Source organism: Pieris napi, chromosome 8 (genome assembly GCF_905475465.1).
Source record: "Pieris napi chromosome 8, ilPieNapi1.2, whole genome shotgun sequence".
Classification (NCBI taxonomy): domain Eukaryota; kingdom Metazoa; phylum Arthropoda; class Insecta; order Lepidoptera; family Pieridae; genus Pieris; species Pieris napi.
The window spans coordinates 3,271,510-3,285,909 of NC_062241.1; the positions used below are offsets into that span (position 1 = coordinate 3,271,510).

A 14,400-nucleotide genomic window follows, 5' to 3' on the forward strand; every position below is an offset into this window, starting at 1 on the left:
AGACTTTACTTGTCTTATTGACTCATTCACTTTTATTCACAAAACTTAAAGAATCTTACAATGTATTTCAGAAAGAAGAAATGTAATATTATAAATTAACCCTGCTGAACTGTGAATGAGGTGTTACGTTCTATTTTACATTGGTAAATAAAATTTGTTTTACCTTAGGTCTTCACAGTTCACAGATCTTTTGACAATTGACAATGATAGTTGAGTCACACATGACAGTTTACAACACAATAACAAAAGTTGAGAAAAAAGTGAGACACGCAAAGTTTTCACTAAATGAACTCGGTTTAAAATGATATAATGTTGTGATTTATAAGAAGTTCAGTGATCCTAAATATCGATTAAACTTTCTAATTATGCTATTGCTTTATTAATTCAATTTAATAATTGCTACGTCGGCTGTTCTATAATGTCAACATCAACAGCTGATTGCCGACAAATTTAATTAAGATTACAGAATTAATAGTTTTACTCTGGCTAGAAAGAAATTTTGTGTTAGTGAGTAAAATGTCTTCAAAAAGTGTGGTGAAGTGTGGTATTTGTCTCCTTACGTTAATGTTAATAAATAATGTATGTGCTCAAAGTAAGTAAATAACGATAAAACCCAATTCAAAACGAACTAGTACCACCCCCTAAAATAAATCAATTAATACTACTTCAAAATAATCAATTAATTATCCTACAAACTTTGTACTACTTCTATATTAGTGAACACTTGCTTATTAAATTGTTTAAAACATTATTATTTTCTAATATAATTAAATAATCAAGCTATAATATACATGTCATTATAATTTAGTTGTCAATAAAGGAAAACACAACTATTTATCAAAGTTTACAAATACAGTAAAATTATGATATACATATACACATATATAGAATTTTATGTGAAGCTGTGCCTATTTGTTAAGTATTGTTATTCTAAAAAAATATCTCTAATTTCCATCTCAACGGTTTGCAATCGCTATCACTACTGTGTATTTTTTTCTTGCAGATTTAACACTCATACTAAACAACACACTATCATGGGGAAATAAAGAGTTATATGGTGGTTTTATAAATATAAAGGCAAATTCCACTCTCCAAGTTGACTGTATCAATGAAAACAAGAATGTATCTTATATAATATTTCAAGTCCATAGTCATTTATATAATATAACATTGTATAATACTACAAATGTTCTTGGATCATCTTTATATGGTACCAATTTAGGATTATATAGTAATGTTTTACCTACTATTGATACATTTTTTATAATAAACCAAAATATGGTTAGTCTGTTGCTTTATGTATCTGTTCATGGATATAGTCTTGATGGTATGTATTTTAATTGTTTTTACTGCCTACTTTTATAACCTTGCATATAGCTTCTCTAGAACAATTAATTCTGAACCTAGTTGTCTAAGGTTCAGAATATATTCTGACTTTTAAAGCAAAACAAAAATTAATTATGATTTCTTCTGACATAATATTATGTATGCTCATATTTTTTCCATTGATTATTTTGCTTAATATAGGCTATAACTAGCCAGTATCACAATTTGTTTAGTATTTGTTATTGGCCCTATCAGTAGTGTCACATATTATCTGTGACTCATTTATATTGCTGTTTAGTAAATCATATTAATAGATTTTCATTTAATTTTACAATATGTATGATTAAGAAACTTTTTGCAATGCAATAAACAAAGCAACTTAAGTATTGTTGTTTCATATCATCAAAGGGAAGAAAATAAACAAGGAAGAGTAATCTATTGCATTTTCTCTATTATTTTTGGGAAATCTATGCTATTTTGTGTGCCTACACTAATAAAATTTAAAAAATGTGTAATATTCATTAAATTCCCTAACAAATTCCGCTTTCAGACCCAATACCTGGTGGATGCAACATGGAGTTTCCCGTGCCCATATCCCCATATCTACAAACTAAATATAATAATGAATATATTCTGGTTGATGCACCACCACCTAAAGATCAATTAGATGATAAATGCAACACTATTGGTAATGTAGTGTTGCTATTTTATAAAATGTACTTGCCTGAACGAAACTTCGAGGCTGATGTTTATTTTGAAGGTATTCAGAAAATGTTGACAGTTGACAATATTGAAGAAAATGGGGAGTTTGTAAGTGTGATTTTATTAAATTGAATCTGAATTTAAAAAAAATAAGTTTGACAGTAAAAGGTGTATTTTTGTTTGTCTTCTTTCACCCTGTTTAAGCAATGCAGCAAAATTGTCTCATAATTATAAATTTTGGTTGTATTCAGGGTCATATGTGTTTTCTTTATCAATACAATATCCCTTTTTCTACCCAAGACATACTTCCTACTTGGTTTCTGAATTATGTTTATTTGCTGATTATAATACTATAGGTCCCAGATAATGGTCTCCACAATCGACGCATGCTCAGTGCGTACCAAGGTGTAGGATCTATCTACGTGGCAGTAGCAATTAGTGTAGAGAACGCAAGCGCGTATTCAGTGTACGTGCCAACGTATACGTACGCATGCGCGCCTTTAGTCGAAGGAGATTGTGATATTTTTGGTACGTATATTCATAAATCTAGAATATTTATTACGATTATTGTATAATCATAACAAATAAAGTGTTTCAAATTTCGTTTGTTTGTTGTTTTTGTTTCAGATGATGTATTATCACAATTATTACTCGCGTCCATATTGTTTATTGGTTTGTTTGTGTGTTACTACGGACACAGGTTCTTTAAGACTGAGATGTTTTTAATAGGATTGATAAGTGGCGGCATTGTTACCTATATACTTATTTCTTTGATGGCTGATTTGGATAGACCTGGTAATTTATGTTTTTTTTGTATTAACGCAAAAGGCATTTTATGTATGTTGGTTTGATTTTTTTTCTTATTAAATTTTTTTTTAATTGCGTAAATACATAAAAACAAGAATCAAGAAAAAATTTATATGTATGAAGCCAAAAATTAAATAACATTTTGGAAAACTATAATTTGTTTTTTATTACAGCACTTCTTGGTGCGTCTATACTTTCTGGAATATGTTTTGGGGCAATATGGTTACTGTTCTGGTGGTTTTACGGTATACCTGTTCTCGCTGTGTTTCTAGCGACACTAGATGTGGGGTTTCTATTCTCAGCTATAATTTACTACGGCCTACCAGGTAATATTTACATATTAATAATAAGCAGTTTTTATCGAATTATAAGGATTTTTTAAGATTAGATTTTATCGCGGGCTTTAAGCGCGGCGACCGAATCAAGAAATTCCGTAACGAAAATAAAACCTAACACACGATGACGTAATATAGGTGCGGCAAATACCCGTTAGAGTGGGACAGAACGCATACTGCGTATTCACATCTCTGTAACGAGATCGTTGACGTAGCGTAAGCGCGGCCGGTGCAGCCGGTACGCGTTAGAGTGAGACAGACTATATAGGCGTGTTAGTCTGAGTCTAGAGTGGTAGATTGAATTAATATCAAATAAAAAAATACTGCATAAATAAATAAATAATTATAATTGCCTAAGTAAATAAAAAATTATATGCAATAGCTTTACCGCGGCAGTCCCCGAGTGCAACATGTTTTTTTAATTTAAATATTAATTTATCTACAAATACTAAAAATTATATTAATATCACCTAGTTCTGTGTGTTCCAAGTATAATTTTTATTGACATTGATTTGATAATATCACTATTATGGCCCTAACTTAATAATTAATTTTAATATTAGGTCCTTACATATGAAATTGGCGTTTTGTATGGGAGGAACAAAAAGTCGAATATTTTTAAATATAATATATTTAATTAATCAAAGTATGAACCATTGTTTTCTATGCACTTTTGCCATCTCATAGGTAGTGCATTGATCCCTTTACTAAAAAAAACAGTCGGACGGGAATCAATAAAATCTGTGAAGGCGATTTGGACTGCCCCATCAGAGTTAAATTTTTTCCCTTGCAAGAAGTTGTCCAAATTTCGAAAAAAATGGTAATCTGTTGGAGCAAGGTCCGGGGAGTACGGAGGATGTCTTAGACATTCCAATTGAAGCTCGTCTAATTTGGTAGCCGTCTGTTGTGCAGTGTGTGGTCTAGCGTTGTCGTGAAGTAGCAGTGGCGTGGAGCGATTGACCAGAATAGGTTGTTTAGCCGCTAGCTTTTCCATCATGGTTTGCAATTGCTGACAATAGACATCAGCCGTAATAGTCTGGCCAGATTTGAGAAACTGCAATGAACAATACCGGCACTAGTCCACCAAACTTACAAGTAATTTTTTTGGGGTTAATTTTCGCTTGGGGCAGGATTTGGCTGGCTGGCCAGGATCCAACCATTGCGCTGAGCGCTTCCGATTATCGTAAAGAATCCATTTTTCATCACAGGTAATGATTCGGTTTAAAATACCTTCATTATTGTGCCGGTTCAGTAATGTAACGCAGCAGTCGACGCGCGTTTGCCGGTTTGCTTCAGTCAATTCGTGAGGTACCCATCTTTCAAGCTTTTTAATCTTTCCAACTAGCTTCAAGTTAATTAAAACAGTTTTATCACTAACACCGCAGCCTGCAGCTAACTCGGACGTGGTTTGCGATGGATCCGCTTCCTCAATAGCTAGACCAGTGCAGATAGCCCTTAAAATAAATAAAAAGTGAAAAAAATTACAGTAGGATGAAACCCATTAGAAAAGCAGGGGAATATGATCAAAATGATAGGAAAAATAAATTACGGTCGATCTGAGGTCGGGAAGGGGTAGGGGGGAGAGTTTTAAGGGTAAAAAACGGTTTATCTCGATTTCCGGCAAAACTACAAGTCCTATCGAAGAAAGTTAAATGGTAAAATTGGAGGTAATAAAAAGATCTAAAACTTTTGTATTCACACATTTTTCACATAACCTCAAAATTTATGTGAAAAATTCAAAAAACCAAGTTTTTGGTTTTTTATTTTTATCTTTAACAAAAATATTTTTTTTTTTAACGAAATTCGGTGAAAACTTACCTTTCTACGTCCCAAATACACTGTAATTTATTTGATTAAAAATATTTATTTGTTCACCTTATTTTGAATTAATATCGAAAAAACACCCTAATTTTCAATCGAAAATTCTGACGTCAAAATTTCAGCTTTTTTCAAAAAGTTGGTGTGCTTTCAGTTTGTTGAAATCTCTACTTTCTTATGGTAAAAAAATATATATATTACCATAGTAAATCTTCTCAGAAAACGTAAAAAATCGTATGCAGTAACGCCCAGACCTGTCATCCCCTTCCCTACTTCTCTATGAATCTTCTTTAAATTATAATCAGATGTCTATTTATTACTATTTTAAGATAACTTATATATACCTGAGTGACCTAAAAAAAAATTTAGCCTTTAGATGGGCTAAAATTTTCGTATTTCATAGAGAAGTAAGGAAGGGGATGACAGGTCTGGTCGTTACTGCATACGATTTTTTGCGTTTTCTGAGAAGATTTACTATGGTAATATATATATATTTTTTTACCATAAGAAAGTAGAGATTTCAACAAACTGAAAGCACACCAACTTTTTGAAAAAAGCTGAAATTTTGACGTCAGAATTTTCTATTGAAAATTAGGGTGTTTTTTCGATATTAATTCAAAATAAGGTGAACAAATAAATATTTTTAATCAAATAAATTACAGTGTATTTGGGACATAGAAAGGTAAGTTTTCACCGAATTTCGTTAAAAAAAAAATATTTTTGTTAAAGATAAAAATAAAAAACCAAAAACTTGGTTTTTTGAATTTTTCACATAAATTTTGAGGTTATGTGAAAAATGTGTGAATACAAAAGTTTTAGATCTTTTTATTACCTCCAACTTTGCCATTTAACTTTCTTCGATAGGACTTGTAGTTTTGCCGGAAATCGAGATAAACCGTTTTTTACCCTTAAAACTCCCCCCCCTACCCCTTCCCGACCTCAGATCGACCGTAATTTATTTTTCCTTTCATTTTGATCATATTCCCCTGCTTTTCTAATGGGTTTCATCCTACTGTAATTTTTTTAGGTTTCAAAAATTATCGGCACTGGTCTAAGCCTTCAATACTTCATTATCAACTTGGGTCTTAGGCCGTCCACGGGGCTTGTTCTGCAGGTCGAAATTTCCAGAACGAAAACGTTGGAACCAAAAACGAACTGTGTTTTCTTTTGCAACATGACCGCCATACACATCATTCACCCTTCGAGTCGTTTCCGCAGCACTAGTGCCACGGCGGAACTCGTACTCGTAAATAATGCGATACTTTAAGTTTTCCATTTTGTAAAATGAGTGACGCAAACAGAAAAAAACAGAAGAAAAAAACAAATGAATGACGGACATCGAAGCACAAATACATGTGTAAATAGCTGCACAAATTTTAATTTGGAATTCTTAACCAAAGAGGAGATATTTGAGGTCAAAGTGGCCAAAACGTAAAACGCCAATTTCATATGTAAGGACCTAATATAATTTAAAATTTTTCCTTTTTAGGTGGTTTGACAGCTCTACAATTCGACGTAAACTTCTGGACTTTATTCATATTTATAATGCTCACAACTTCCTTGCTTCTGGTGTCTATGACGCTTATGTCAAATATACTTTGTTGCGCGATACTCGGCGCGTACGCAGTAGTATACTCTATGGACTATTATTTGGGCTCTAGTATGAAATATATTATCATAAATACAGTGAGACGGGCAACCGTACCGAAGTTTAATAAAGCTGTCTTAGATCCACCATTCGAATGGGGAGGTAAAATTTATTTTTATATTTTTATACATATGTATTGTTGTTTATCTCTCTCATTTACATAATTTTTCTACCACTAAGACGAAAGTCACTTGACAAACCACACAATTAAACTAAATAATTTGTCTAATTTATATACTAAATAATATAAAGTGATAGTATAATTACTCAGTTATACACAATGTAAGGCAAAATATTTCGTCATCAAACTACTAAAACATGCTTTTTGAAGTTATACTTCTTTAGGCGCGTTCTGAAAAATTTATGAGAATGAAATTTTACGATGCGCGCGCACCGTGACACAAAATTAACAGAATGAAGTTGCCCACGGAAGATGCTACGGCATTAGACAAAATTTAAAAACAACATTCGAATAAAAATAGAATTTATGTTACACTTAATGTAAGAGAATAATAATAAATATTTATTTATAATTATTATAATTTTTCAAATGTAAACTGAACTTTATTGCCTATAATGACTCCTTTTCCAGTCTTTGATTATTTAATTGTAATTTATTATTAGCATGCAATCAAAAACTATTTTTAATAATGCCAAAGAGGTATAGGTAACTTCTTACGCGCGTACATAAGTACACGCACCCTTTTTTTTATTAACGAAAAAAATAATTTCAGATTCTCTCTTGTGTCTCTTGTGGGTTGGTTTGGCGATGTCTGGATTCCTCTTCCAACACTTTCATAACTACGGTCGTCCGCCATTTCCCCCACCACCTAGGAGCGTTCGACCTGTAGTCCCGAGATCCTTGTATGGGGCAACACCTCTTGGACCCAGCCGGTACGTATATGCCTATTAAAATACAGAACAAGACTGTTGAGCCACTGTTTTTTATTTGTCTATGCATTTATTGGCGCCCCACGAATTTGTATGGTCACGTGGCCATGAGCTCATGTAATTTTCATATAAATGTGTTTCACGGCTGTCGCAAAGAGCTATCCGTCTATTACTGTCATGTATTATAGTTAGTTGGTTGACATATTAATTTAAGCGAAGGTTCGAAAACTATTTTAAAAGTTATTAAGAGATAACCGACTTCAAGTACTGGACCCCAAAATAGCCAAAAAAGCGTGAAATTTCATAAAAATTGTTGTTCTGATATGATATTAAATTATCGGGAAAATGGGAACATAACACCCACATATATTTAAGAAATTTAGCTAGCTAACAAATATTATACAATTCCTAAAATATCAGATACGTCAGCTCAAACTGATGGACGATCTCTGATAATCCATTAAAACTGAAATTAATCAAAAGTACTTACTTACCCTTAGAGAGAAATATCCCCAGATTATTAAACATTTGAATCGACAAGTGAACATTATTACGGATTTAAATGCGTTTAAAAAGTTACTTTAAATATATATATATATATTATTAGTAAACACAAAAGATTAGAACGTGTAGGTACTTTAGACTTTTAAAATCTACCGAGGTTAGGTTAGTAACAAGTCCGTTCCGCACGAAGTCTCGAAATAAAAGTGAGTCAACGCCGGTGTTGCCACGCTTTATATAGGTTTCTGCTACAAGATGGCGTTAGTCCGCTAACAATATATATACGTATTCCTTTTACTCTTTCAGTTATCCTCGTGTCATCTCAAGAAATCAGCGCAGCACTGTAACCAGTGAAAGATCTCCACTATTGGCTTAAGTATGAATATTCACGTTCCTTAAAATGTATATTCGAACAATATTTAAAATAATTACGGATTAAAGTATAACCAGTTCGTCCTAGATTTCTATATCAAAAACTCATCTATGTTAAATTAGTTAACATTCTCGCGCCATTTTTACATTCCCTAATCAAAGCGATCTCACAAATTCACCAAAAATACTTAATCAAACATCCCATGATATAGACTGACTCTTTCATTTAATATACTACAAAGAGAGATAGCAATGGTCGTTTCCTATTTGATGCATATGCGTACGCGCAATTAATTTTAATATAGGTTTTGTTTATAACATATATTATCTGTGGTAATTTACACGGTAAAGGCTAAACATATTTATATCTTTAAGTTGTTTATTGTTTAATATTTAGATTTTTTTAGTTTCCTATACTAAGTATAACTGTTCTATTTTATTATGGAATAATCATTTAAAATATATTAATTTGTACAGCGCCTCTAGTGGTAAAATGCAAAAGAAATTGCCTATTGAAAATTGTATCGTTACTATAGCAACAAACACTATTTTAGACCTTATATTATATGTCAGTAATTAAATATCACAAAACATAATATTGTATCTTTATAACCGTTTAATAAAAATTATTTGTTATTTAAATAAAGGAATTCACAATAGCTCTCTACATGACACAAAGTGGTATTTTTATTAACTCAAACCGCACATGTTTAGGAACAAAAGATGCGTTCGAAATTCAATTCCCCTCATGAGGGGCATAGATAATCTAAACCAATTATAAGCGTTGATAATCTGTGCAATTGTTTATTTCAATACTGACATGTGTTTGATTGTTCCGCAATTTTTTGTTTTATCTAGTTTTAGTACAATGTATTGTCTTTTTAAATAAAGCACGTATTTTAAATGATCTTTTACTCATATATAGGTATATATATATCTTATATCAAAACCTTTCAAGAATTTGTTCTTCATAGAAGCTAAAATTCGTCGCTTTTAATTTTATACCATATTGTCAATAACGATAAAATCCTTCGGAATGGGTCTAATAATAATTGAATTGTACAACATTGGGTGCATTAAGTAGTTTACCATTAAGAAAAAGCCATACGCCCGAATAACTTGAGATCTAATGCCGACAATACAAAACATTTAATCCCATCCCATTGTGCGACCCTTCCCAATCTAAATAGGGGAATGTATGGCTCCCTATATAAAACTATTCGGATTATAAAGCGCCAACACGCAAAATTAATACGTACCGCCCAAATATAGTTAACAGTATAATTTTAGTACTAAAATGGCTCCGTAGATGGCAACACTATTTTAGCGGAATAAGGTTTTGTTTCGAATGTTCTGACGTCATCTGCGTAGCTTCTCAATGTCAGTAATAAACTATTGTTAAATTCGATACACTTCAAAATTGAATTGGGGAGCGAATTGTAAAGAAAACAAAACAAATGGTTAATGCCGTATTTATTAATAAATTTCACTGTAATCTCCTCAATCTATATGCACTTAATCGAGTAATAATTTATTTTACACTTAAAAATTAAGTACAGATCTTATCGTCTATAAGACTATAACACATCCGTATTGCATTTATTTTAATGAAAAATATATTAACCATTTACATTTCCTTAAATTAAAATGAGACTTGTGCTGTACCATTACTATTACGATGATTTCTTAACACACCGATTTTGACATGCTCCCGAACTATTTCAATTGAATTAAAAATAATCTAACTAGACACCTACGTAATAATTATAATCACAGCAATATTGATCTTCTTAATGATAATAAATAAATTAATTCGTTTCGAAATGTGCTATTTTAATTGTGACTCAACACATTACAACATCTATTAATGTAACTATTATACAATAATACAAACATGCCTCGAATGTCAATTTGTAGTCAGAGGGTTGAAACAAATCGCTGTAACGAAGCTTATTGCCACGTTTTTCTCTATAGCATTAATATTTCGCACCCCTGCCGCATACATCAAAGGAAGAAGGGTTGTGCAAGCAAAGGGCGCGTAACACTCAATTATTACAAATGTTGGCACAAATCATTTACATTTCTTAAACTTTGAACACAATACCGCCGCGTCGCTAACGAAACCTCTACCCAACAATAGATGGCAGCTATATACACTTAGATGCGAAGGTATAGTCTATGGAGAATTAACATAATTCATCGATTAGTCAGCTTATGAGCTAAGTTTGAACATCATCAGTTTAACGCACGTGTAGCACTTACGACGCGGAATTGTTCTCCTGTATGTCGGCGGGCATGACGTCATGGCCGGCTGTCATGTTGAGAGCGTTCATAGACAAATGAGCGTCCGCGTAGTTGTGCGCCAGTTCGCCGCTAGATGGCGACTCGGGCACGCTCGGGTTCTCGGGCATCGAGAGCAATCGATGCGGGAACCCGAATAGCTGAGATCACTGAAGTCTTCCCCAGTAATTGGACGCGAGGTCCGGCCCCTGCGATGGAATTTGCACCGGGACGCTGACGCCCGCCGATATCACACCTACAAATAAAAGATTCAAGATTAAAATGCAGTCTATTAGAAAAAAGGGAGACCTTTTCGGTTCCAATTTGACTTAGATCGGTACGATAACATATCAGCTTGTATTATAGTAGATAATTATTGCTCAATAAATAGTTTTAATATTATTTAATATGTTGCCGAAATATCGACGAATTTATTTCATATGAGTGAAAAAATAACCTCAAAATTAAACAGTTAATTAGCTAGCTATCAGAGTTTTAATACCGGTACTTTTGTTATACAATTAGTAAACCCAGAAAATAAAAAAACAACAAAAGTTTTTCTAATTTCACCAACTGGACTGTTAGTAGATGGTATATATTAATGCACCAACTGGCTACTAAAATAAACCTAACACGTATTATATTATGTAGTCTACCCTTTTATTGTTTTCAATACGTAAAGCCTTAGACGCTTCCATGAATATTCCCTACATATCGTTATATACCCGTATCTCCCGTAGAAATAGGCATCCAATCAAAGGGTGGTTTACACGAGACGGCTGGCTTTATGACTGGTCTGCCAATCGCCATATCCGAGATAACACGATTGTGTGTAATGGAATGCAATTGGAATCCTATTAGACATATGCCGATACTGATGCATGATGTTAATAGGTTTCGTATTAGATTATGTATGGCATGTGTATGGAATTTGACGTCTAATCTCGGGCATAATAATAATGTTATATAATTTGACCTAATCTTGTATGTACCTACAATTTATATATATTAAACAGTATTGTAAGTATTAACCGAAATTTAATTATCGTGTCAATAATTAATTTAAATATTGTATTTATAAAAACTATCGCAAAGACATATTTAAGTAGTTTAAAATATTTAAAGTCAAGCCAAAATCAAATATGAAATGAAACGTTTTTGCTCAGATAGTGGTACAATAAGATGGATTAATTATAAAAATCAGCCATATATGCATGCATGCAAATGTCATATTAATAAGTTAAGTTATTTATAATTTTGTCAAACATTGGGTCTAAATAAGTATATAATATTTATATTATATATATATATATATATATATATATATATATATATATAATAAATATAATAGAAAATTTTATTGTTTTAAGTCATTCAATAAAAATATTGCCAATTATATTTTGAAGATTTGAACTCATAAACAGTTTACGACTTATATTGACGTATAATACTCAGACGCGTGTGGCGTGGTGATAAGGAAAGGGGTGTGTTCACGATTATCACCAGTTAACAGCTCCTTTGAGACTCGTTTGCTCAATGGTCTGGTTCCATGTCACTTTATGAAGATAGATTGTTATTGTATGAAGAATATATGAACGGGTTCTTACCCGGAACTTATTATATCCAGTACTATTATAATGAAAGTTTATATTGTTGTATTAAAAAAAAATATTGGTTGTTTTTAAGTAGGTTTACGATCGAGATGTTTACGTGATAACGTCTTATTGGTGATATAAGTTTTTGGGAAGTAAGGAATTAATGAAGATAAAAAATTTGTCAAATTTTAAATTACATCTATCGTTTTATTCACACTTTTGATGATAAATTTCGGGTGTAAAATGACAAGTTTACTTATTCGACTATGATATACATTTTTCTTCATACATTCACGGAATGACTGGCAGCGCTCGAGATGAGACGGGAGATCGGTCCGTCTCTCTCTCGTTATACCTGCGATCGCGCTCGTGAGGTTTTGGTGTGACACAAGTTTCTGAACATGTCACCCGACTAAAACGATTTTAAAGACGTTATCACGTCAATAGAAAAATACCTTAAGATAATACAGATCAAGTGATTCATACATAACGTATCGAATCCACGTACATTCGACGCGGGCATTCCATTAGCAATAATCAATATCAAGTGAACTGATACCCAAAAACGATTTCATTATTAAATAAAACTGGAAATGGTTCGGTGGAAGGAGTGCAAAGAGTAAATGAAACGAAACTGTGCATTTTGAATTGTGAAAAACTCCTTTGTTCGCGGTTGACGTTGAAAACTCTGCAATGGAACAATGAAACGCGCCAACAACAATAATTCATACCGTTTTCCGCCACCTACCGGTAAAAATGTCCGTTGCGTGATATATAACATCGAATGGCAAAGTTATGGCTTTTTAAAACAATGGTGATGCCAAAAGAAACTTCGTTATTACAAATATCTACAACATTTCGCGAAAATGAAATATTTTCTTATACATTGCTTATGTAATGCGTTTTGCGAGATTTCACCTTTTTTCCTAATTATAGACGATATAAAATCCTGATATAATAAGATCTATTAATACATTCCAATAGTGTAATTCATACCTCTTGAAAAGGTAGTTTTTTTGTAATTATAAAAAAAGTATCATATTCGCATTTGGCCGAAATTTGTCAGCATATAAAGTATGATTAAGAGCAGTGATGGCATAGTGGCTTCAGCTAGCCACTCTCATCCCTGAGGTCGTAGGTTCGAACCCCGGCTGTGTACTAATGGACTTTCTTTCTATGTGCGCACTTTCGCTCGAACGGTGAAGAAAAACATCGTGAGTCCCAAACAGTCGACGGCGGGTATCAGGCGCAGAAAGCCTCACCTACTTGTCTATTAGATTGACGAATGATCGCAGCAGATACAGAAATCTGAGACCTAGACCTAAAAAGATAGTAGCGCCAATGATTTTTATGAAGAATTATTGTATCTAAAGCAGTGGTGCAATTCGCAAATTTGTTACTTTTTAAACAGTTATTTGTAATTTAATTTTTTCATTATTTGTTTTAAAATCTACTTACTGTGTTTCGTTAACAATTTCTAAGTAATTTCTTCCTAAAACTATCTTTTATGTTAGTCAAGTGTTATGTGAGCAATTCAATTTTAGGTATTAAATATTATGTATGTCACATATTGCATAAGAATTTTAGTAATGCTAATGGCATAAAAGCGTTGGAAAGCACATATCTAAATCGCCGATTAAAAAGAGCGGCGGAGAGTTTATTGCCAGTTCTTCTCTTCCGTTCTACGCCCTTGATTTGAGAACTGGCAGTAAATGTAAAATTAGAAGCATTTAATGTATATTTCTTTTTTGACGTTCATAAGTGTACATTGTGTACCTATATGAATAAATATTTTTTGACTTAGCATAATTTTGAAGAACAATTCTTTTCTAGGTGTCAAATATTTCATCTGATCTAGAACCTTCGCGATAGTAATAGGCGTTTATCATAATAAACTAAAACCTTACGTTACAATCGAATACTGTTTTGAAAAGCGCTCAATATTCAAAATCAATTTAAAAGCCATTTGTAAGGAACAGACAACGGCAAATCCAATTGGGGCTCGAACTTCCATTTTTTCTTTTTCCTTTATTTTTTGTTTCCCCGTCATGTCGCGGTCTTGTGCGCCCCCGGCTCTTGACTCAGCGTTTTTTACATTTTATTACGAAGTTGGTAAATATTTTTC

The 14,400-nt window shown here is 32.6% G+C and overlaps 2 protein-coding genes across 6 annotated transcripts in view; one reads left to right on the top strand and one right to left on the bottom strand.

Moving 5' to 3' along the window:
- Positions 1-226: 226 nt before the first annotated feature.
- On the top strand, positions 227-9,304 carry LOC125051709 (transmembrane 7 superfamily member 3-like). 2 transcript variants are annotated; one of them, XM_047652230.1, is made up of 9 exons: positions 227-592; positions 1,004-1,327; positions 1,877-2,136; positions 2,385-2,556; positions 2,656-2,823; positions 3,009-3,161; positions 6,478-6,738; positions 7,371-7,530; positions 8,335-9,304. In XM_047652230.1, the coding sequence occupies exons 1-9, from the start codon at positions 517-519 to the stop codon at positions 8,402-8,404; spliced, it is 1,644 nt and encodes a 547-aa protein (XP_047508186.1). In that variant the 5' UTR covers positions 227-516; the 3' UTR covers positions 8,405-9,304. The 2 variants fall into 2 exon arrangements, with proteins under 2 accessions (XP_047508186.1, XP_047508187.1); XM_047652231.1 differs by having other exon boundaries at positions 227-579.
- A 552-nt stretch (positions 9,305-9,856) lies between these two features.
- The window catches only part of LOC125051899 (paired box protein Pax-6), a 49,398-nt gene continuing 44,854 nt past the window's right edge, over positions 9,857-14,400 (bottom strand). For all 4 annotated transcript variants that reach the window (XM_047652522.1, XM_047652520.1, XM_047652521.1 and 1 more), the window contains one exon: positions 9,857-10,936. In XM_047652522.1, the coding sequence (XP_047508478.1) occupies positions 10,848-10,936 (89 nt within the window). In that variant the 3' untranslated portion in view covers positions 9,857-10,847. The remainder of the gene's footprint in view (positions 10,937-14,400) is intronic.

Bases quoted from the DNA above. Each gene is read 5' to 3' on its own strand.
- LOC125051709 (XM_047652230.1), top strand. From the start codon at position 517: ATGTCTTCAAAAAGTGTGGTGAAGTGTGGTATTTGTCTCCTTACGTTA. The intron at 1,328-1,876 runs GTATGTATTTTA...TTCCGCTTTCAG, and splicing joins TCATGGATATAGTCTTGATG to ACCCAATACCTGGTGGATGC. The intron at 2,137-2,384 runs GTAAGTGTGATT...ATAATACTATAG, and splicing joins TTGAAGAAAATGGGGAGTTT to GTCCCAGATAATGGTCTCCA.